General features: G+C 35.9%; 1 protein-coding gene across 1 annotated transcript in view; it reads left to right on the forward strand.

Annotated features, from left to right (window-relative positions):
- The window catches only part of LOC126820653 (unconventional myosin-Ib), a 287,803-nt gene that overhangs the window by 189,232 nt on the left and 74,784 nt on the right, over positions 1 to 23,787 (forward strand). Inside the window, exon 19 of the mRNA XM_050548748.2 lies at positions 5,539 to 5,670. Within this exon, the coding sequence (XP_050404705.1) occupies positions 5,539 to 5,670 (132 nt within the window). The remainder of the gene's footprint in view (positions 1 to 5,538; positions 5,671 to 23,787) is intronic.

Genomic DNA, 23,787 nt, shown 5'->3' on the forward strand with positions numbered 1-23,787 from the left:
TCGGAACGTTCTGCATACGTATAATATATAGAGAGCTATTTTTCAAAGTGGCAATATTTGAACTAAAGGTGTTCTATTGTTAACCAATATCTGGCACTGGTGCTTCTAAAGTGAAAATATTTCATATCAGTAAATAACAGTTGCTCCTGAAATTAATATCCCAGTTTTTTGTGTACATGACGTCATCTCTTTATACCATTTAAAATAAAGCTCCCTGCTGCAGCTATTTATAAGAAAGTCACCCATCCATAAATGTAAAGAAAAGTTGAAGTTGATAATATAGATTTAGGATTTTAGTTGTTATCTGAGACCATAAAGACTGTTTTTGTCCCATTCGGAAAACTTTTTTTTGTTTTTTTTTTAAATTCCATTTACAATTCGCGTAAATCTCTGAAACTAACAGATAGTGTTCTGAATGATGATTTTTCCCTTGTTTTTAACAATTATTACTTATAGCTATTGCGAAAGTTGTGGACAGACCGGAAGTTGTGTAAATCTTTAACGTGCACGAAAATTGAAAACCAGCCCTAATTATGCGAATTCCCAACCGATTTTCGAAAAAGTTATATTTTCGTACAGCTGGGGATATTGCGGATGTGATAACGGCCAAATTGAAATACCATGTCGTTCTCATTTTTTCTTCAAAATTTGAAAATTTACTAAAATTGTTATTTCTTGGAATTTAGAGCATGCAAAGAACGTGTCAATATCTGAGTTATGCTAGTGTATTTGGGTTTTTTTGGGTGGGGGTGGGGGAGTGGTGAGGATAGTCTTTTGTCATGCATCTGTCGATCATGTGACACTTTGGCACGGTGAAAGCCTTCAGTCTTGCAAGCAAGTCTAGTTCTTATTATTATTATTTTTCTTTTTCCATTTTGATTGTATCTCAGAAACTACTTCTCGGATTGATTCAATGTTTTCGGTTTTACTGGGAAAGTGGGTGTGACTTAGAGATTAAAGCTATTTCGAACGTTCTGCGACAATGAGAAATGTCTGAAATCGTCGAAGTTATTGTTTTTTTAAATATTGCCGTAATATTAACAATAATCATTGGATTTTAACATTGGATACATTTTGACACAGCCAGAGACAAGGCACATAGCCATGGTTCTTTAGATTTTTGATTTTCCACGGAGATAGATATTAGGCGCCAAATTTTAAAAATTTAAAATTTTACAAAAAACTTTTTTATTTATGAATATTTTAATGTGGTATTTTACCCAGGGTTAAAGAGTCAACTGATTTGACCAAAAATGGCACCATTTTTTGTCATCGTAATTTCCCTTGGCCGCCATTGGTTAATTCAGTTTTTCAGTCCTGGATTAATTATTTATTGCTCGATTTGTATAAAACAAAATTCATATGCTCCGTGATCCAAAATGTCATTTTTTTGTTACCGGTAAAGTTACCTTTCGGCAACGGAAGTGACGTAAATTTAGCAAAAACTACAATTTTGACAGTTCGGTACCACTTTTTGAAAGCAAATATTGTTTTTTTCAAATCTGGTATGACTGAAAGTGTGTGCCCTGTAAAGGCGCAGAAAACATCGGGCTCAGTTTTTTTAATTTTGATTTCGTTTTCGGGTCATTTTGATTTAAAGGTGAAAAAATGAGCTATTTACAACCTTTTCAGGCTTTTCATATTTTAAAATATTTCTTCGCAACTTTCATAAACTTGTAGCATTAATCCATACGAAGAGAATCTATCTCAAAATTAGTTTGTAATATGAGCAGTTGCCGAGAAATGGTCAATTTTGCATGAGTCACTCTTTACGCTATTGTGTCTGTAAAAGAGTCAATTATTATTGGATTTTCATAAAAGTGACACCATTTGATGTGTAATGTCAATTGTGACTAGTTCAACTCAATTTAACATTTTCCATGTCACCGGAAATGACGAAATTTGGGCAAAAACTGTATTTATAGCCTCAGAAACAAATAATTTATTGAAATGAGTCGTATTTGTTGTTTGTTTAACATTTTGATATTTGATTCTAATCAACTAATAGATTGAACCCATACGATCATATAGATATCACAAAATGGTTTCTAACTTGTTCAGTTGTGGAGAAATAGGCAATTTTCAACAGGTCACTTTTCAAGGTTTTTTGGCCATAAAAGTGTCAATTATTATTCGATTTTCATGAAATTTTCACTATGTGATACCTAATGCCATTTACGATATCATACAAGTAATTTAAGATTTTCATTATCACCAAAAGTAACGTCATTTTGACAAAAACTGTATTTTTAGCCTTCAAATCATATATTTTATTCAAATGAGTCTGAGTTGTTATGTTTTTAAAATTATGATATTTGATTCCAATCAACAAATAGAATGAATCCATACGATCATACAGATACCAGAAAATGGTTTCTAACTTGTACGGTTGAAGAGAAATAGACGGTTTTCTACAAGTCACTTTTCAAGGTTTTTGGTCTATAAAAGTGGCAATTATTATTCGATTTACATAAAATTTTCACCATGTGATGCCTTATGCCATTTCTGATTTCATAAAAATAATTGAACATTTTCATTATCACCGAAAGTACTGTACACTTACATGTAACAAATGTATAAAATGAATTGATATTGCTGGATTTGGTTGATTCGGTGTCCATTTTATTTGATGTGTGCAATGATTAGGTGGAAACCTGTTTAATGGTTTCATTGGTACCGGAAGTGAAATATGTTTAGGGTAACGTGGCACCGGTGAAACCCGTCATTACTGCATCGCAGTTCTAGTTTTTTTTGTTACCGGTACATTTTCCTTTCGGCAACGGAAGTGACGTAAATTTAGCAAAAACTACAATTTTGACAGTTCGGTACCACTTTTTGAAAGCAAATATTATTTTTTTCAAATCTGGTATGACTGAAAGGGTGTTCCCTGTAAAGGCACAGAAAACATCGGGCTCATTTTTTTAAATTTTGTTTTTGGGTCATTTCGATTTAAAGGTGAAAAAAGGTGAAAAAATGAGCTATTTACAACCCATTCAGGCTTTTCATGTTTTAATATATTTCTTCGCCAATTTCATAAACTTGTAGCAATAATCCATACGAAGAGAATGTATGTGAAAATTAGTTTGTAATATGAGCAGTTCCCGAGAAATGGGCTATTTTGCATGAGCCACTATTTCCGCTAGTTTGCCTGTAAAAGAGTCAATTATTATTGGATTTTCATAAAAGTGACACCATTTGATGCGTAATGTCAATTTTAACTAGGTCAAACCAATTTAACATTTTCAATGTCACCAGAAATGATGTAAATTGGGCAAAAACTGTATTTATAGCCTTCGAAACAAATAATTTATTCAAATGAGTCGTATTTGTTATTTGTTTAAAATTTTGATATTTGATTCAAATCAACTAATAGAATGAACCCATACGATCATATAGATATCACAAAATGGTTTCTACCTTGTTCAGTTGCGGAGAATAGAATTGATATTGCGGGATTTGGTTGATTCTGCGTCCATTTTATAACACGTCTGCAATGTATATGTGGAAATCTGTTTATCAGTTTTGTTGGTACTGGAAGGGTAACGTGGCACCGAATGTGACATAAGTTCAAGGGTAATGTGGCACCAGTGAAACCCGTCATTACTGCTTCGCAGTTCTAGTTTTAATTAAGCTTATACTTTGAGAAAAGGATCTTGAAAATTACAAGATAAGCACAGGTACGAAAAATATTTTCGTAATTTCCTATCATGGCCAACTTGACCTCAATCCTTAGCAAGAGAAACTGTTTAATACGTCTTATTGCCCTTTCTATATGAACACGGGCCTCTGATATTTTTTTTACTTCTTAGCACTTGATCTTTAGAAAATTGGGCCTTGTCTTTGGGTTTAAAAGGGGGAATAATTAACTGAACACCAGCAAGTAAATCATCGCAAATATAAAGCCTCTGTCTGCCATAATGCTCGTCCCCGTATCGAGATAAGATAATAAACTTTTAGAATCATTAGTAATAAATTTGTCGGAAGCCCTACCACCATATATTTGAGACACATGTTCCTGCTCCTGCTGGACTGATACCAACCATAAATTTCACTGTACTGTGATGCTTATAATTAGAATGATATTGCTTAGTTAAAGCTCTTTTCTTGCCTGGCTTAGAAATGTACCGATTATTAAAAAAATTAAATTCGTAGGTTTTACTTCCTTTATCATTTTTCATATCTTTTAAACTTTGTCTTCTAAATAATTAAAGTAGCTAAGTCTCTAACTCAATAACATCCAAAGTCTTACACGTTGAAAACACAAATTATTTGTCAATTCAAATCAACATTGATGTTGTGATCTTACCGGGAAAAGGTACGCTTCTGATATCCAATATTTAAGTCAAAATAAACATTATACCATTGGTACACGAATCGTGTACCATAGTCTGTTTCAGCGTCATTTGTAACAAGTGACCAGAAAGAATGAGGCTAGACATATTCCACAACTCCTATCGAACAGTGACGCCATACCTTATCTGGAGAGCATGCGCAATAGACTGGAATAACCAGATGCTAGAAATTGCCATTCGGTTGAGACTCATGCCGTATTTCGCTGGACATAACTGATTTGAAATTAGAGTCAAAACGGAAACAGCTGAATGTGAATCAGTTTATATACAATCAGATTACATTATTATATACGTTGAGACCCATTAGGGTAAATTTATAGGTCCTAAATATTAGCGATTTAGCTCCATTAAATAAGGCTAAAAACACTGAATAAGTAGGAAAACCAGTAAAATGTTGAAATAAATTGTCATCATCTTTTACATTATATAAAGTCAATATTTGCACTTTTTGGTTATGTTCATCAAATACTGTAGCTTTCTGAATTGCTGTATTGTAGTCATGTAAAAATGTAGAAAACTCAATGTTTACTTGTCAAATTATCAATAGCCTCGGCCAGTCTATCCGTTCTTATTGTACTTAAATAATCATGATCATGCTGTGTTGACTAAAATAAAAAAAAGAACACATTATTGAAAAGTGTAACTAATATGAGAAAATTTATATATTCTCACTTTTGCCGAGTTTGTTTTCATTTTGAGTGAAGCCTGTAGGCCTTTCACTACAGGACTGTTCAGCGCACTGGGCACCAAGGTCTTATCCACAGGTTTGTCTTATAGATGTTTGTATATGTGCGATTCAGTCCTCCTGCACTTACGGCACAAAATTGTGTGACAGTATATTGATTTTATTGAAAAATGTACTGTAGTAATTTAATATCAGTACAATTTTAAAAAGGAATATATCATATTTTACTTATAGATAACTGTTTTATTATATCAATTTCTTGTGGTGAATCCTCGGCTTCCAAAATTTCTATCACACAACTGTTTTCCTCGTTTTTCTAAAAATAACAAATTTACTAAATTAATAGGTATTTCGAGTCATATTGGTTCAATTTTCAATAAATAAGCGAGTCTAACTAAGGTTATTTTCTCTTTAAAATTATGAACTTGATGAAATAACCTCCCACCCCCACCACCCATTGTGTTACCGTATATGACAATAAATGTTGCTTTCTTTTAACAGAAGAAGCAGTTTTTATTAAAACTCAAAGGAAATCTACCATCAACATCACCAATATCACAAGACTGGCCAAAATGTTCACCTCTCTTTAAAGATGTCTCCCAAGAACTGAAGAAAATCTTTCACAAGTGGAGGGTAAATAAAACACTTCTTTTATTGTTCTTATTGAAATTTGCAGAACGCAATCTTTCACTAAGTAATGTTGAGACAAGCTTTACAATTATCAAACAGTTTTACCTACATTAATATATAAACATACAATCGTATAAACAAAATAATTAACTACACAGAAGATTAGTTTCTTGAAAGCATAAAACCCCATTTCATTTCATTTTTTGAAAGCTTAAAGGATCCTTCGAGAAATCTGAACTCTATCGTGTTCACAAGCTTTTCCAGAAACATTGTATCTCTCTGGAAGCATGGATGTTGACTGTATCTACAGGGCTGTCGGTAATTTTTCACAGTTGATTAGCAGCACTGCTAATCAAAAAGTCCAATTTTGCCAAATTTGATTAGCAGTTTTTCAGTTTCAACGTAAAACACCTAAATAACAAGATATTACTTTAATTCATAACAAATATGATTAGATTCCATCCTGACTATTCTTAGATTTTTTAGCACTGCCACAAGTACTTGTGACAGTTTGTGAATGTGATGTAGACATTTAGTTAGGTCTTATGTCTGAAGCCAATTCTTGACAGTGACTTCCGAAGCCCCACTCATTTTAATTGTTATTTTTTTGTTATGTTAGAAATCTTCGTTAGAAAACAATTTCGTCTGCTTTTTATCTTGTATTACTATTTTTGTTCAGTTGGGTGCACCTTGATTAACTAGACACATGCGATATAAACAATAATATTTTACGAGAATTTTTACTTTGATTTATCATTTTACAATACGTTAACATGTATTGTAGCCCAAAATGGAAATTTCTTGGATTTTGATTGGTCGAAAAGTGGCGTCGAATGAGTATAACAGTCCTCTAAATTTCCTGGGCGACTCACTACGAATGAATATTTTCTGTGTGCTAGACTCTGTTTGCAGTGGCCAAAAATTCTACACCTCAAAACTTTATTCTAGGAAATCTTCATGAATTGTTTCTTGTATGTCATCAACAATGAAATTCAACCATTGGCTTATTGAAACACACACCTGAAATACAAAAAACAAAGATAGTGAGTGTATTTGAATCATAATGGGTAAATTTCATTTCAAGGCTGGTCTGACCATATTATAATGGTTGCTATGGTCATTCTATCATAATCAGACAGGTCAAAATCAGGGTAGTTCGAGAAGAAAATGTCACACAGAGAATTCGGTTTTGTTTATAAAATTTTATTCAACATTTTATACACGTTTAAAGTGTTGAGTAAGCATTCTAGTCTTCAAAATGTGGATTTTTCTTGTGTCAATATACAAAATGACAGGCACATTAATGATTCGCAGTTATCAAAAACGATAGATTTTAATTTTTGGTTAGCAAGGGACAAAATATGTATCGCAAATTGCGCTGCGATACTGATTGTCAGCAGCCCTGTGTATCTAATAGGAATTCTTATCAAATTTGGTCAACATCCAATTTTTCTTTCGGATAAACTGCTGTCTATGGCTATATTATTTCGAGACATGGCTGCTGCTTGTATCTCCAGGCTTTGTATGGCTGTCTTTAATAAATATGAAATGAAATTTCCAATCTCTAAAGCTGGGGACTATTAAAATGGATCTGTCGGCCACACTTTTTGGGACACAATAACTCTCCTTCTAAAAACAGAGCTAGAATGTTCAAACTTGGTGTAGGTGTTTTTATACGCCCACATTTTCATGTGGACGTATACTCTTCAAAAAAAGTAGGGGATATTGAAATGCAAATACCTATGCAGGTTGTGGTATGATAAATAGTCATGGACACTTGACATGCTTTGAGAGTATCTTCACAAATGAAGAACTTATCGCCCCAACAGAACCACTGAGCTGCATGTGCAACACGCGATAGCGCCATACACGTGGGAGGGGTTCGTGGGAGGGGTTCATTGTAAAATTTGACACTTCAAGGAAGGGTTGATGAAAACTGCTGCGTGCAGGTTTATCCTATCCATCAGTGTCCGAATCTTTTTTCCAAACGCCCAAAATTGTCCGACCGGGAATATGCCCAATCGGACATCAAGACATGGTGAATAATATTCAAAATTAATATAGTTTACTGAGTGTATAACTACCACTCAACCCGATTATCGTCGATAATACCCTGGGTTTATTAGGTAATTAAGTGATCAACGTATTTATCGTGTTATACCGTCTATAGTATAAACCTACCTTGATTTAACTACTTAATCTGCCTTGATTGACTGACTTAATCCTTTGTCGGACAATTCATCAATCTAATCTTAAACAGAAGTCATTGCTTTCCTTTTGTCGGACTATTCATCAATTCAATAAGAATGATTATAATTTTAATCCACCTCATTTGTCGGGCATCTTAATCGCATTGATCACTTTGAAAAATCTTGTGGATGCTCTAGAGGCCAAAGTTAATATCAGATTGACTTTAAATTTATCCACAGTGTTTAAGGTCATGAGACGAAGAATCCTATTGATTTTCAGCGATTTTCGATAATAACTGTCAGAGTTAAGGCCCTTCATCACTTCAAGAAATCTTGTGGACGCTCTAGAGGCCAAAGCAATCTGGTTAAAACACAGATCCTATTTCGTTTCATTTTTATAGTTCAAAATTTCGTTTTACTTGTCTTTACTACACTTGGATCTGGAAGAGTTGTTATTTAACTCGTGTTCTGAATGGTGTCGGGGATAAGCCAATGAAACGGTCTGTTACGGCAAGCTTTAGGCATGTTTTTCACGGAACTGTGGGCAATCCACTAGTAACATCAATGCTGATTGGTTAATCAAATGTCTGATGTCATAGGGTCATAAGTCAGTCATGTAGTGTAATCCATCGAAAGTATAAAAAAACGAAACGAAATATAGATCTGTATTTTAATCAGATTGAGGCCAAAGTTAATATCTGATTGACCTTAAATTTATACACAGTGTTTAAGGTCATGAGATGAAGAATCCAGTTGTTTTTTATACGCCCACATTGAAATGTGGTCGTATATTGTCGTCGCCCCCATCCGTCGGTCCTGTCGGGCGGCGTCCACAATTGCTTGTGGACGCTTTAGAGGCTAAAGTTAATATCCGATTGACTTTAAATTTATATACAGTGTTTAAGGCCATGAAATGAAGAAACCTATTGATTTTCGGCGATTTCTGATAATTACTGCTAGAGTTATGGTCCTTGATCACTTCAAAAAATCTTGTGGACACTCTAGAGGCTAAAGTTAATATCAGATTGACTTTAAATTTATACACACGTGTTTAAGGTCATGAAGCGAAGAAACCTATTGATTTTCAGCGATTTCCGATAATTACTGCCAGAGTTATGGCCCTTGATCACTTCAAAAAATCTTGTGGACACTCTACAGGCCAAAGTTAATATCCGATTGACTTCAAATTTATACACAGTGTTTAAGGTCATGAGACGAAGAAGCCTATTGATTTTCAGCGATTTCCGATAATTACTGCCAGAGTTAAGGCCCTTGATCACTTAAAAAAATCTTGTGGACGCTCTAGATGCTAAAGTTATCATCCAATTGACATCAGATTGATACACAGAGCTTAAGATCTTGATAACGAACAAGTAAATTTTTATGACTTGAACAGCTAAATCCATGATATACTATTCAAAAAAAGTAGGGGATATTTGATTTTTAAGTGTTATTAAAGTCACCTAATGAAACTGACGAAGAAACAAATGACAAAATGAAATGAAGTTCACATTCATCGATTTATTCCAAATGATCGTTAGACTGAGTAAGGCACTGACCATCAAACAGCAAAGTTACCACAGCATAACAACCAAGTCAGTAACGGGTAAATCCTCCTCTGTTTGCCAAACAAGCATTGATCCGACGTGGCATACTCCTAAAGAAAAGTCTAAGGTCATTTTGGTCCAGATTGTCCCATTCCTGTTGCAACGCAGCAGCAAGTTCTTGGACATTGGCAGGACGTTGTTGACGTTGACGTAACCTCTGTCCAAGCATGTCCCAGACATGCTCGATGGGGGAGAGGTCGGGACTCAGTGCTGGCCAAGGTAATGTGGTGATGTTCTGTTGTTGGAGGTAACCTGTAACGATCCTGGCCCTGTGACATCTTGCGTTGTCATCCTAGAAGATGAAACGGCGGCCATGACGTCGTGCGAACGGCACAACATGGACTGCCAAGATGTTGTCCCGGTAGTACTGGCCTGTAACACGCCCTGCAACAACATGTAAAGCCGTTCTTCCAGCAACAGTGATGCCTCCCCACACCATAACAGAACCACCCCCAAATCGATCATGTCTGATGACGTTAACGTCTTGGAAGCGCTCGTTTCGACGACGCCACACCCTCCTACGTCTGTCCAAAAAATCAACAGTGAACCTTGACTCATCTGAAAACATCACATTGCTCCAGCGTCGATTATCCCAGTGTTGACGATCCCTACACCAACGACGTCTTGCCTGAATGTGATGATCTCTCAAACAAGGGATCACGCGAGGACGTCGGGCGCGAAGGTGACCCCTATGCAGTCGATTCCGAATCGTCTGGCCACTCACTCTCACACCAGTGTCTGTTTAAAGACGAGCGCTGATCTGATTTGCTGTGATGACACGATTTCTTAAGGCCAAGGTACGGATAAATCGATCCTGGGCTTGAGTTGTCGCCCTTGATCGACCTGAGCGTGGTCTGTCCTGTACAGATTGTGTATCACGGTATCTGGACCATAGCCTGCTTATGACAGACTGAGAAACATTCATCGTCCGCGCCACAACCGCCTGTGTTGTGCCGATCTGTAGCATGCCAAGGGCACGTAACCTTTCATTTTGGGTAAGCCGACGCATATCAAAATTTGTTTTCTGGTCACTAAAACAATTAAACTGATGTTTTCACCCTGGAATTCAATGCCACAATGACTGTAACATTCAAAGTCAGAGTCGTGCAAATCTTGGGTTGGACCCCCATGATGATCCCAAGCATCACCTGCATTCCATGCGGTAGCTATTGGTGCGTTTGGGAAATGTTTCTTCTGTTAGGTTCTATAGTGACTTTTTTCGTAGTCATTTGCATATTTTAGTATTATGCCCCCAAAATCAAATATCCCCTACTTTTTTTGAATAGTATATTAAAAGTTTTGTATACTAAGCGTTAGCATGGGGCAGAACTTTATAAAAACCAAATTCTAATGGTTTTCTGATAATTACTTCATGAGTAGTTACTCTTAATCAGATTTTAGTGTATTATAAATGTTTCATTACCGAAAAAAGTAAAAATATGCGACAACACTTGTTGACTGCCCGGACGATTTAGCTGCTGTGGGCGTATGTTTCGATGCTTGGCAACCTATCTTTTTACTTTTTAGAAACCGGCCCCACCTCAGAGTCCTCAGGGTTCTCTTTCCTCTTCAAGTCAGTTTTCCGTGTTTTCAGGTGTAATACAAGAATAGCTGCAACAACTAATTGAAGATAGTTCTCTCTTTTGTCTTCTATATTTAAAATTTCTACCGTTTTAGATCAGTAATGTTCAAGGTTTCAATATTCACGTCAGACGTGATATTGGCTAATTTATTGGGGGGCGAACCATTCTTTCTGAATGCCTTGAGAACATCTATCTGTGATGGGTTGGTTTCCCCGTTCCATGTGGTTCTCGACATTATCACAGATCGTGCGCCTGACTTCTTGCTGATCCCAGTGTTTAAGACCAAGCGATGTTATGTAGTTAAGACACTTCCCTCTTCCCATTTCAGGATAGCTCGGCTCATGGTCGAATGTTTGGTATTTGAATATTTCAAAAATTTGAATTTTGCCTCTGATGTTTTCCGTGCCAACAAGGATGTTTTCGAGTGTACGCGTGCGTCACATTCCTAGTTTCGTGCACACCAACTTGACACTCACCGGGTACCTGGCCTATGGTCCCAAGCACAATTCCCAAAAATAAATTTTAGGGCCCGACCCATGGGGGGCAAGCGGTGGCCATTTTCCCGGGGGTACATAAAGTTAAACAAAAAATAGAGATGGAACTAGGTGTTCAGTTTTAATTTTGAGACCATTTTTGGATGCCCCGAGTTCGGAAGAGATAGGACCATTTTTAAAAGAAAACCCTTTTGTAAGGGGAAAAAAGTGGAATTCACCACAACACCGGCACCGATTGTCCGAAATCCATGAAATTTGGACACAATCGCCCATTACCGCCTCGGACTGTGCTTTACTCCCATTTTGATCCAATTAAAAAAAAACGAGTTTTAGCAAAAAAAAAACGATTTTCGTAATTTAATATTAGTTTTAATTAATTTTGAAATTGCAAATGCAAAGGGATTTTATCGCATCTTCCGTATGTGATAGGCATTAGTACTATACACATTATCCTTAAAAGACAATTTTTTAAAATGAACGCAGCGATGTTTGCGACACTAAAATCCGAAATGGCCTATTTTGACCTTTTTTGACTGCTGAGACATCCTTCCGGTGGTCAAAATCTCTGGAATTTCTAGCGGTTGGCAGCACCCTGATGATATTTATCACATATGAAAAGGAGAAAATGCTTCAAATTTATTTTAAATGTTCTCGGAATCCCACACTCTTCTATTTTTCATATGTGATAGCTAGAATCCCAAGGTACATTCTGTGCAAATTTGAAGGCAATCGGACCACTGGAAGATGCCTGTGCAGTGAAAATCAACCCCAGTGGCAAAAATTCTTCAATGCTTGTTATTGTATTATGGCTGCCATCTTAGATCCACCTGAACTCACCAAACCACTCCAAAATCCACCCAAAATCCACCGCAACTTCTTTTGACTTCGCGCATGCGTCACGCTGGAACCAAAGGTACCATGACTACCAAATTCCGGCGAGGAACTTTTCACGTTGGTACCTAGGTGCCCTGAAAGTTTCAAGGCGATATCTGCATTCGTTCAGGTTCCTGCTGTTCGTCAATTTACGGCTTCTGTAAGGGGAAAAAAGTGGAATTTCGCCACGACACCGGCACCGATTGTCCGAAAACCATGAAATTTGGACACAATACGCCCAATACCACCACGGACTCTGTGCTTTACTCCCATTTTGATCTGATTAAAAAAAAAAAGAATTTTTGCAAAAAAAAAAAGATTTTCGGAATTTAAATTTGGTTTTAATTAATTTTGAAATTGCAAATGCAAAGGGATCTTATCGCCTCTTTCGTATGTGATAGGTGTTAGTACTATACACATTATCCTTACAGGACAATTTTTTAAAATGACCGCAATACTAAAAACCGAAATCGCCTATTTTGACTGTCAAGGCATCCTTCCGGTGGTCAAAATCTCTGTAATTTCCAGCGGTTGGCTGCGCAGCAATAATATTTATCACATATCAAAAGGAGAAAATGCTCAGATATCAAAGTTCAAATATGTGACCCTGTACATGAGTGCTGAGTTTTATAAGTAAATAAACAAAAGCGATAGACTCATTAGGTCAGGTGTTTTATAATGATGGGTACAGTAGCAGAACATTTTGACAACAGTAGATATCTTTCTGAAAATAAAGGAGGTTCAGTTTCAAGCTTGTGAGTAGGACTGATAAGGAAGACAGTTTTGTTTTGTGTTTAGATGAAGAGATTTATTTAAGGACAACAGAATACAAGGACTGAATATTTATCATACATTAAATTTTATATGCATGCGGTTAATTTTTATACGCCCGCATTGAAATGTGGTCGTATATTGTTTTTTTTGTGTGTTTTTCCTGTAAATCTTATTTCTCAGAATCTAACCGTAGGATCTTTCTGAAACTTTGACCTACCCCCCAAGAATGGGTGGTGGCTTTGGAATGAATATATTTTCAAAACGTTTTACTCATCCTAAATCACCGAATTTTACGAACGAATGCATTTGATCTACATTGCTGTAACTTTGTGACTATTTGACCTATTTTACTAATTCTTTTTTCTTTCAGTACCTTGAAACATTTACTTCAAATCTGCAAATTCGAAAATCCGTTGCTGTGATTTCGAACCGGAAGTTGAGACCAACTTGACAACTTTTTTAATAGTTGCACGATTTTCATGAAATTTAGTATGTAAGTAGATCTTACCGATGCGACTTGAAAGATATCATTAGAAATTTTCTAAATTATCTCCCCTTGATGAAATTAAGGATCAAAGTTTTCAAAAAAATCGACGAAATATAGGTCAGATTGCCTTGAAATTTTTTTTTCTGTACTAGGTAAGAAAGTACTGATGTGTACACAAAATATGAAGTCTGCTGAATGAACCGGAAGTGCCACCATCATAAAACGTGAAAAATCCATAAGGCTTTTGCAATATTTTACTTACAGACATGGGAGTTACATTTTCTGATTCCTTGAAGGAATGCTTAAAATTCTAGCGATTAGAATTTTGATTTAGGTCAATTGATGGTCACCATTTTGAACTGAATATGAGAAAAAGTGAAAAATCAACGATAACGGACATGAAAATGAAAACAATAGGCTGTAGTTTGGAGAATACGTCTCCTATTTCCAAAATGAATACATTTCTGGATAGCCGGGATGAGGGTCCAATTTATGGTATTTGAAAATGTCACAATTTCAAATTTTGCCTTTGACGTTTTTCGTGCCGACAGAGTTGTTTACGAGTGATTATAATTGGTCTTTTTTATCTTGTTGAGATTCTTTATATGACCCCTGACATGTGACAGGAAGTGATTGTGAATATGAAAGCTTTCATATCTGCTTAGCAGATCTAGTTATTATTATTATTATTCATCTTCTATAGCGCTTCATTATATCCGGTGATATTTCTAAGCGCTTAACAAATGTCACATCACAGTTTGTAATAATATTTAAACAAGTGTGTTTTTAACACAGATTTAAATTTAGCTTATTCCACATATGGGCACCATTTATAAGGAAAGATAATTTTCCTCTGAGTCTCTTGTAAGCAGGCACAGATAGTAAAGTAGTATCTGTGGACGAACGAAGATTCGGTCCTTCCTGTTTGTAGAACGTGAATAATTGTTTCATGTAGGAGGGAGCTGTATCCGAAAACAAAACTTTATACCAGTGATGGGATTTCAAAATTTTATTTGTCGGACATTTTCTTCCTGAAAATAAAGGGATATAACTCTTATCGTTATTTAAGCAGGCGTTTTCAAACCACAATTAAGAATCACATGTCAACAAAATATTCAAATTCATACGTAATAAAAAAATTAGATGCACCTCATAATTTTTGTCCCCCGCCTTTCGAAGAAAGCAGGGGACTATTAAAATGGGTTCGTCCGTCTGTCTGTCTGTCTGTCTGTCTGTCTGTCTGTCCGTCTGTCTGTCCTTCTGTCTGTCCGTCTGTCTGTCCGTCACACTTTTTGGGACACAATAACTCTCTTCCTAATTGAGCTAGAATGTTCAAACTTGGTGTATGTGTTTATTAGGTCAATGCCTTGATGGAGTTCGAAGATGAGCATTTTCCGCTTAGGGTAAGCAGAGATAAGCAATTTGATTGGTTGATGCTTTGGGACACGATAACTCTCTTCCTAATTGGGCTAGAATGTCCAAACTTGGTGTATGTGTTGATTAGGTCAATGCCTTGATGGAGTTTGAAGATGAGCATTTTCCGCTTAGGGTAAGCAGAGATAAGCAATTTGATTGGTTGATGCTTTGGGACACGATAACTTTTAATTGAGCTAGAATGTTCAAACTTGGTGTGTGTGTTTATTAGGTCAATGCCTTGATGGAGTTCGAAGATGAGCATTTTCCGCTTAGGGTAAGCAGAGATAAGCAATTTGATTGGTTTATACTTTGGGGCACGATAACTCTCTTCCTAATTGAGCTAGAATGTTCAAACTTGGTGTATGTGTTGATTAGGTCAATGCCTTGATGGAGTTCGAAGATGAGCATTTTCAGCTTAGGGTAAGCAGAGATAAGCAATTTGATTGGTTGATGCTTTGGGACACGATAACTTTAGTTCTAATTAAGTGAGATTGATGAAACTTGGTGTATAGTTTCATTACAGTAATACCTTGACTAAGTTTGATAATGAGCATTTTCTGCTCAGGGTAAGCAGAGCGATACGCAATTTGATTGGTCGAGACTTTGGAAAACAATAACTCTCCTACTTTGATTGTCCCCCGCCTTTCGAAGGTTGATGCTTTGGGACACTATAACTTTAGTTCTAATTAAGTGAGAGTGATGAAACTTGGTGTATAGTTTCATTACAGTAATACCTTGACTAAGATTGATAATGAGCATTTTCTGCTCAGATTAAGCAGAGCGATAAGCAATTTGATTTGCTGAGACTTTGGAACACAATAACTCTCTAATTATTTTCCTATTTCGGCGGGGGACATCAGCCTCACTGTTGGCTTGTTCATATTTAATTCCCGTACGGTATTCAAATTTATGTCGATAATATTCCTATAAAATTACATGGCATCGTAATACCATAGAATGAAAGCGTGCCGACTACTGCCCATCCGTACCGGTTTCAAATTCCCCCCAAATTACCGTATATTTCGGGTCATAAGTCGATACATTTTTCAGCAAAGTCCGGCATTCGTCTTATACTCCGTTTCGATTTATATACGGAAGGTAAAAAGAATGACATCCCAAAATTTATTTCGTAGTAAACGTCGCTCCAACAAAACGAGCGAGTGGCACCAACTGCTAAATAATCTCATTGGCCATTCGACTCTAATCACGTGCTATCGTCTAAAAACAATTACTGTAACTACTTAAGTTATTCCAATCGAAATATTCGTCAACATTTCTTAGCATGTTTATTTATTTATTTAAAAACATAAACCCCATTCAAAATATGATCATAAATCCGACAATATGTCATCAAAATAGAATCTTTTTTGCCAACATCAGACATATTACATTCGGCACGTTTACACCTCATAATTCCACATGTCTCGCGAGATTTCTACTTTCATTTTGCGTGTGTGTGAAATAGCTTTATTTAACTTCGGCTTCCACTGAAGAAATATCACAGACAAGTTATCGGACACAATGTTAGGGTGACCCGAGCCGAAAAAAATCTCGAAAACTATTTACAGTTATGGCACTATATTTATATAAATAACAACCCTAGATGATCCTTTATTATAAACTGCCAAGAAACTGTACCTGCGTGCTATATTTCACAAGATATATCCATACGACTGCATTGTAAAATACACTGCTTTTGTGCACCATCCGCGGACATATTTGTTTTGGGTTTTCAATGTTGACGGAGTTATGTTCAAATTATTGATTTATTTTCCGATAAGAATGAACCATCACTACCATTCGGGACTATTCGTTTAATTCGTAATTTGCTATCTGATGAAATTGGCCCCATGCTTCGATTGAATTTAAGATTTTCGAGTATGCGCAACGCAGCTCAGTTTTGGATCGGCCATTCCCGTGTGCTTAATTTTGATGTGTGCAGTCCAATTTAAATTTAAGTTTTTGTAGATATATTAGACCAATCTATTTATATTTTCTGTATACCCATAGAAACTTAGGTCTATTTATATTGGTATTTATATGTGAATGTGCCTTTGTAAATTAATATTTGATATCCCATTTAAGAAATAATGTTCGGAAAGTATGTATATTGACGAAAAGTTTCATGGAGTAATTAGAGTATTAAATAAATAATGACAGACTATTTTAATCAATCTAAATGAAAAATATGCAATAGCTGATCAAGTTATGTACAGATTTGAGATGTACATTGACATTTTGTAGTTGGGTTTGAATAAGTGAATACAAACTAAAAGATACATAATTAAGAACAAATTCAAATTCGGGAGGACGTTCCTTCTTGTATGATAGCTTCTACACAAGAATAAATATGCTGATTATTTTAATATATATTTCCTATAACTTTATAGGGACTGAAAGCGATCGATAACATTAACAAAAACACATCTCATCGTGACCAACCCCCTCTGAATCAACATGCCTGTATGTTAGATCTTCTTTCATATAACGGTATGTCGTCTATTACAACACTCTTACATACATTTATATGTACAGTATAACATCTGTCTTAGCAGATATTTTTTATAAAACAGTCAATATTATCTTGTCAGCTATTATACGAAAGAAATACAGGTTTTCCCAAAGATAAATAGGTTAAAAATTAAGGTAATCAGCGCAGGTGTACTCACTTTATCAAACAAAGCCTAACTCAAATCTTACCCCAAAACACGATCTGTTACGACAATTCACAAATCGATTGATAAAAAATAATACATAGTCATTATTTACCAAACACAGATATGTAATTTAGAACTAATCTGTAATAAACATATATTCCAAATTGTTCCCCTTGGGACAAAATAAAAAGTTAAGTTTTACTTTGAGTATCTCAAGGGCAACTTTTCAAGCACGATATCAAAGCAGATGTACAGTAGTAGGCGTATTTTGTAACATAAATTGCTATCTGAAAATTAACCGATTGGTTTAAAGAAAACAGTTATTAAATAATGAATTGTTAAAATACTGTGAGAAGTGTCGGAATGTCGGTCTGCTGGGACGTCTGGATTGACAAATAAAATGGTTTTAGAAACGAAGAATGAAGAAATTGTATTTTTTTATAACCGCTAAAAAGGGGCATTGAAAGTTTCTTCCGGTTAGGTAGGATCAGCCAGGTCAATTAATTTTTGTAAATTTTCTTTTAAAACTGAAATCGAGTGTTCCTTACCGGTGACAGAAAAATAAAATATAGACTTATTGGAAACTTGCTGATTTAAAACATACCTACGAAACCGGAGCTGTGCCTTCAGTGCCTCTTTTATTTCCCTATCTGTAAGTTGTAAAAGCCCATTTTCCATACCCTCTTTACTTTTCCAAAGACCCACCCCGATAATTTCTGTTGTTAGGCGCTCTTTTTTCCTAATCTCACGTTTCCCCTTTTGTACTAATTCATTCTTTTTTTGCCAAAAGAACCGCTAGCTTTTTTTTTCGATTTCTTCCCGTCTTTGCCTAAATTTAAAAAGTTGATTTTTAGTTATCGTTTGAGCATCCATTAAGACCAAATTACGTTTATCAGGTGAAAGATTTTTTAGCCATTCATCAGATTTATTCATTTTACATAAAATGGACGCTTCGTTGCCAAAAATATTAGACGAGGGCGCGATTAATCTATCGAGATGACTGAACACGGTTTCCGGTAATTTGTTGTGAGGCATGGCAGAACTCGAACACGAAGGATTAAAGTCATCTCGATACTCAAGTAAAATTTTTGCAATGTACTTTCTAAACTCGGCAAATAAGACTTCCAAAATATGGATCAGGGTTGAATTAAAAGTTAAATCAGAATCAAATTTCGTCAGGTTAGCAAGGACCGAATCATTTTCAATTTTAATTAGAGATTCAAATGGGTGTGATTTACCTTCAACAAAGTTTTCAATATTAGGGTTTTCCAAAAAATCATGTAATTCCTGATAAATAGTTTTCATGTCAAGTGCATTAATGCCGCTTTCTAGTATGCGCCACAGTGGAGCTGTAATTAATTTATCTATCAAGCCCAAAGCCTGGCACTCAATATGAAATAACGGAATTTTAATATCCAAAAATATGCTTTGGGGCAATCTATTTTCTGTTCCAAAATCACCAAGAAAATTTGTTATATGCTTGGCCATATAATTTACATTTGCGACAATGTGGAAAATAATATTAAACCGGTTATCATGAAATGGCGTTGAAATCCCAAGGGACTTAAGATACAACTTAAAAGGCAAATAACAACCCGACTTTTCGTCCCCACCCTTTGTAAAGGCTTTACAGATGGTCCGAACTAATCGAACACACCCAGGTTCGTTTGGCAAAAATGAAGAAGCGGTTTTAAACGTTTGGGCCGAATACATTTTAAAATACATTTCCTCAAATTTCTTCAATTCAGACGCACTTTTATCGGCCAAACCAGTTAATAGATGAAGACCGCAAAAGAAATGATTTATATTTAGGTGAATATTTCGCTCTGAATCTGATAAATCAGACCAGTTTTCTACTAATTTAGAACAAATATTGCCTCTGTACTGTGTAAATAAATTGTTAAAAAGCTTTTCGGTGCTGGCTCTGTCTGACATCGTATTTCTAATTTCGAAAATTACGGATTTACTAATGGGCCCAGCTATATCATCAAGATCTGCCAAAATTTCATTTAAAGTTGCAAGAGTAGTTTGCGCAGATTTATCAGCCATATTCGTCCCTATATAAAGTGGTGTTTTTTGCTGACTTTAAGGTTTCCGAAACATGCTTTAAAGATACACCACGCGCTCACATGATATTCTTTGAACTCTAGTTCTTTTTGGGGCATAATTAGATTTCAGTCCCGCGACAGCCAAACATGCGGTTATAACCGCGTTGACGTTCCTATCGGAAACGTTGAGGGTTTTTAGTTGCATGACCAAATTATGGCATTCTGGAGTGTATCTTTGATTTTTGACATACAAAATTACTTCTTCGCCACGAGGTTGGGACTTACAACCAGTTTTTTTATTTGCCAAAACTTTATTATTATTAGCCTTCGCGCGAATCAATTCTTTTGAGGTCTTCCTTAGTCGATTTTTTAAACTGAAATTTTTTTTTGTACGTATTGACCCTTCTTAATAAATTCTTATTTTTCCTATTTAATTTGGTCAAAGTCGCAGCATCGACAGATGTCTGTGTCTCTCTATTTATTAAATGTACCGTGCTGGTATCTGCCGATGGTGTTTTGTCCACTAACCCAGGGAAAAAAGGACTGTCGAGATAATCATCATATAATTTTAAAGCGTTATTAGAATTATTTTTATTTTTACCCAGCTTTGTCTTCAGTCTGGCCAGCCTACTTTGAATACCTTTGTTATCAAACGTCACGCAGTCGTCATGTAAAGCAGTAATTATAGACCGGTGCTCCGTATTGGTCGGAAATTTATTAATAATGCCTAGTACTAGCCTATTTGTAATTCTTGCGAAGGGAAGATTAGTTATTGTACTGAGATCTTAGTCATCGCCCAAACCAATGCTGGATAGTAATTCATCGTTGGACGTCATGCTTGCTAATTGAATGGGTTGACAACAAATTAAAACAAGTCAGTCGGTCAATTCCTAAACAAATTAAAAAGATTTGTTTCCCTTTAACCCTAAAAGCCAATAGTCTCGAACAGTAAATATAGTCATCCGAGACTATTGTGCGTTTCGATTAATTCCCGGTAGCAAATTTAAGATACGAAACAATTTGTTTATTTTCTAACTTGACACCAGTCGTCTTAGCGATTCCACGAAGATTTTAGGAACCTTTAAAAAATTAAAAGATAACTACGGCTTTTTTTCTTATCCCGTCTAAAACAAGTTCTACGGAGATGTGAAATCGCCGAAACTAAATGACAACACTCTGTAGATAAATAGCGAATTGAAAAATAAAAACAACAATAATTTTTAGAATTTTGAACGTAGTTTGCGATCAAATAATTTCTAAAGACAAAAGCATGATGAAATAAATTTTAACTTGTCTTTATCTACCATCTGATGTTGTGACAATACCACGTGCATGGCCATATATAGTGGATATTTGCTGCTATGAATTACTCGCACGTGCTCCCAGCGGACCCGGCGGTGTTTTGTCATCATTCAGAAATTCGTCGTTGGACAGTCAACAACTCTCCAGGTAAGACTGAATTTCTTAGCGGATAATTATTGTTGCATGGGTCACCCTAACAATGTATATTGATTTGGGGTGTTATATACTATTATGATATGTGACATATATGATTAATGTCTACGGACGACATCAAGGAGATTAAAACGTGAGACAATGGAGAAATCACAGGTTAATCACATAGATTAAGTTTATTGAATTAATATATAGTTGGACAAACCAGAAGCAATGACTTCTGTTCAGGATTGAATTGATGAATTGTCCGACAAAGAATTAAGTCAGCAGATTTAGTAGTTAATCAAGGTAGGCGTATAGACGGCATAAAACGATAAATACGTTGATCACTTAATTACCTAATCAATCCAGCCTATTATCAACGATAATCGGGTTGAGTGGTAGTTATGCATTCAGTACACTATATTAATTTTGGAATTTTGAATATTATTTATCATGTCTTGATGTCCGATTGGGCATATTCCTGGTCGGACAATTTAGGACGTTTGGAAAATAGCGTCGGACATGTCCGGAATATACGGGCAAAATCCCATCACTGCTTAATACTATACACATTTGATAGCACTTTAAAGTCTATCCGGGCTTTCACAGGCAGCCAATGAAGACTTTTAAGAGTTTCTGTTACATGATCTCTAGAAGATGACTTAGCAACTAGTCGAGCACAGTTATTTTGTACAACTTGAAAATACCTCCTGATTCTGGATATTGGTTTTAATCTCATGTACATTTTACACATAGTATTGTTAACTTGTGGGATGAGAGACATTGTCTTGTCCATGATGAAACCAAGATTTCATGCTTTACATGATGGTGAAATTTCGGTATCGCCGATGTTTAGCTTTGATAAAAAGTTGAAACTGTTCAGTTTTGATCTTGGTAATATCATCAGGAATTCTGTCTTCTCATCGTTCAGCTTTAATTTGTTTTGATTCATCCATGTCCGAATATCACCGATACAGGATTCTAGCTTCTTTAGGGCACCGTGTATTGACATCTGGTCAGAAGGAATGAATGTGTTATACAATTGCGTATCATCGGCAAAACCATGATAGCTGATACCATGTCTATGAATAATTTGACCAAGTGGAAGTACATACAGTAAGAAAAGAAGTTGACCTAGTACTGATCCCTGTGGGACTCCAATGGACAGCGGTTTAGATACAGAGTTGCTGCTGTGAATATGGACACATTGGCTTCTGTCAGTTAGATAAGACTTCAATCAATCCAGCGCCTAAACTTTGATTCCCACAGATAACTGCAGTCGATTGAACAGAATGCTATGGTCGATGGTATCAAATGCCGCACTTAGATCTAGAAGTATAAGGTTGATGCCAAGGTTGCTGTCCAGTGCTGCATCAATATCAGCTTTTTCGTTCAAGAGTGCTGTCTCTGTGCTGTGACCTTCGTTATAAGCAAACTGCTGTGGTTCATGAAGATCGTTAGCTTGCAGATAATTAGTGATTTGTCTCAATTTCACCCTTTCAAGCACCTTTCCGATAAACTCAAGATTTGAGACAGGGCGATAGTTCTTGACGATCTCGCAATCAAGCGATGGTTTCTTCAGAAGTGGAATCACAAGGACAGTCTTTAATGAAGTCGGCACACAGCTTTTGGCAATTGAAGAATTTATGATAGCAGTGATGAAAGGAAGGGGCGCATCCAATACTGGTTTGGACTTCAGAAGCCATGTTGGAAGGGGATCTAGGCTACAGGAAGTTGACTTGCTCTTACCAATGATGGACTGGACATGTTCTTCTGTAACTGGGGCAAACTCAAACAAATGGCTTGGTACATGATGTTCTTCAAACGCATTTAACCCACTGCTAGTATTGTCAAGAGTACGTCTCATATCCCTGAATTTGTCATGAAAGAAGTCACTGAAACGTTCAGCTAGCACAACTTCTGAATTAGACTTTGGTAATTTCTTTTGATTTTCAGAGATAAGTTTATCGATAACATTAAAAAGATCTTTAGAATCTGTTGCAGAGAGTTTGTTTTTATAAAAAGTTGTCTTAGCATCCGAGATCAATTTTATTACCTTCTTGGACAGTGATTGGAATAGTTGTCTACCAACTTCAAGACCTGTTTTTACTCATTTTCTTTCTGCTTTTCGTCCGAGAATTCTTTCAGAGTGAATGACATCAGTATACCAGGGATTTGGATGGTTGCCTTTACTTTTGCGGGACTTTACAGGAGCAAATACGTCAAGTGTGGACTCGATGACCTGAGAATACTGATGCAGTAGAGTTAGAGGATCCTCAGAATCAATACATTTCACCGCCTCCTTGATAGATGACCCAAACCTCCCCATGTCAATATCTTTCAGTTTTCTACTCAAGATTTCTTTCTCCACAGACGGTTCGCTTTCAAGGTTTATGTCACATACTATTTGGTAGTGATCTGACAATAAATCTGTAGTTACTTCAAGGGTATTAATAAGTTGACTTGTTTCGTTCAGAGATAACAAAGTCAAGAATATGTCCAAGTTTGTGTGATTTAGTCTTCACATGTTGTTATAAACTGTAAGAATCTAGGAT

Source organism: Patella vulgata, chromosome 5, assembly GCF_932274485.2.
Source record: "Patella vulgata chromosome 5, xgPatVulg1.2, whole genome shotgun sequence".
Lineage (NCBI taxonomy): Eukaryota > Metazoa > Mollusca > Gastropoda > Patellidae > Patella > Patella vulgata.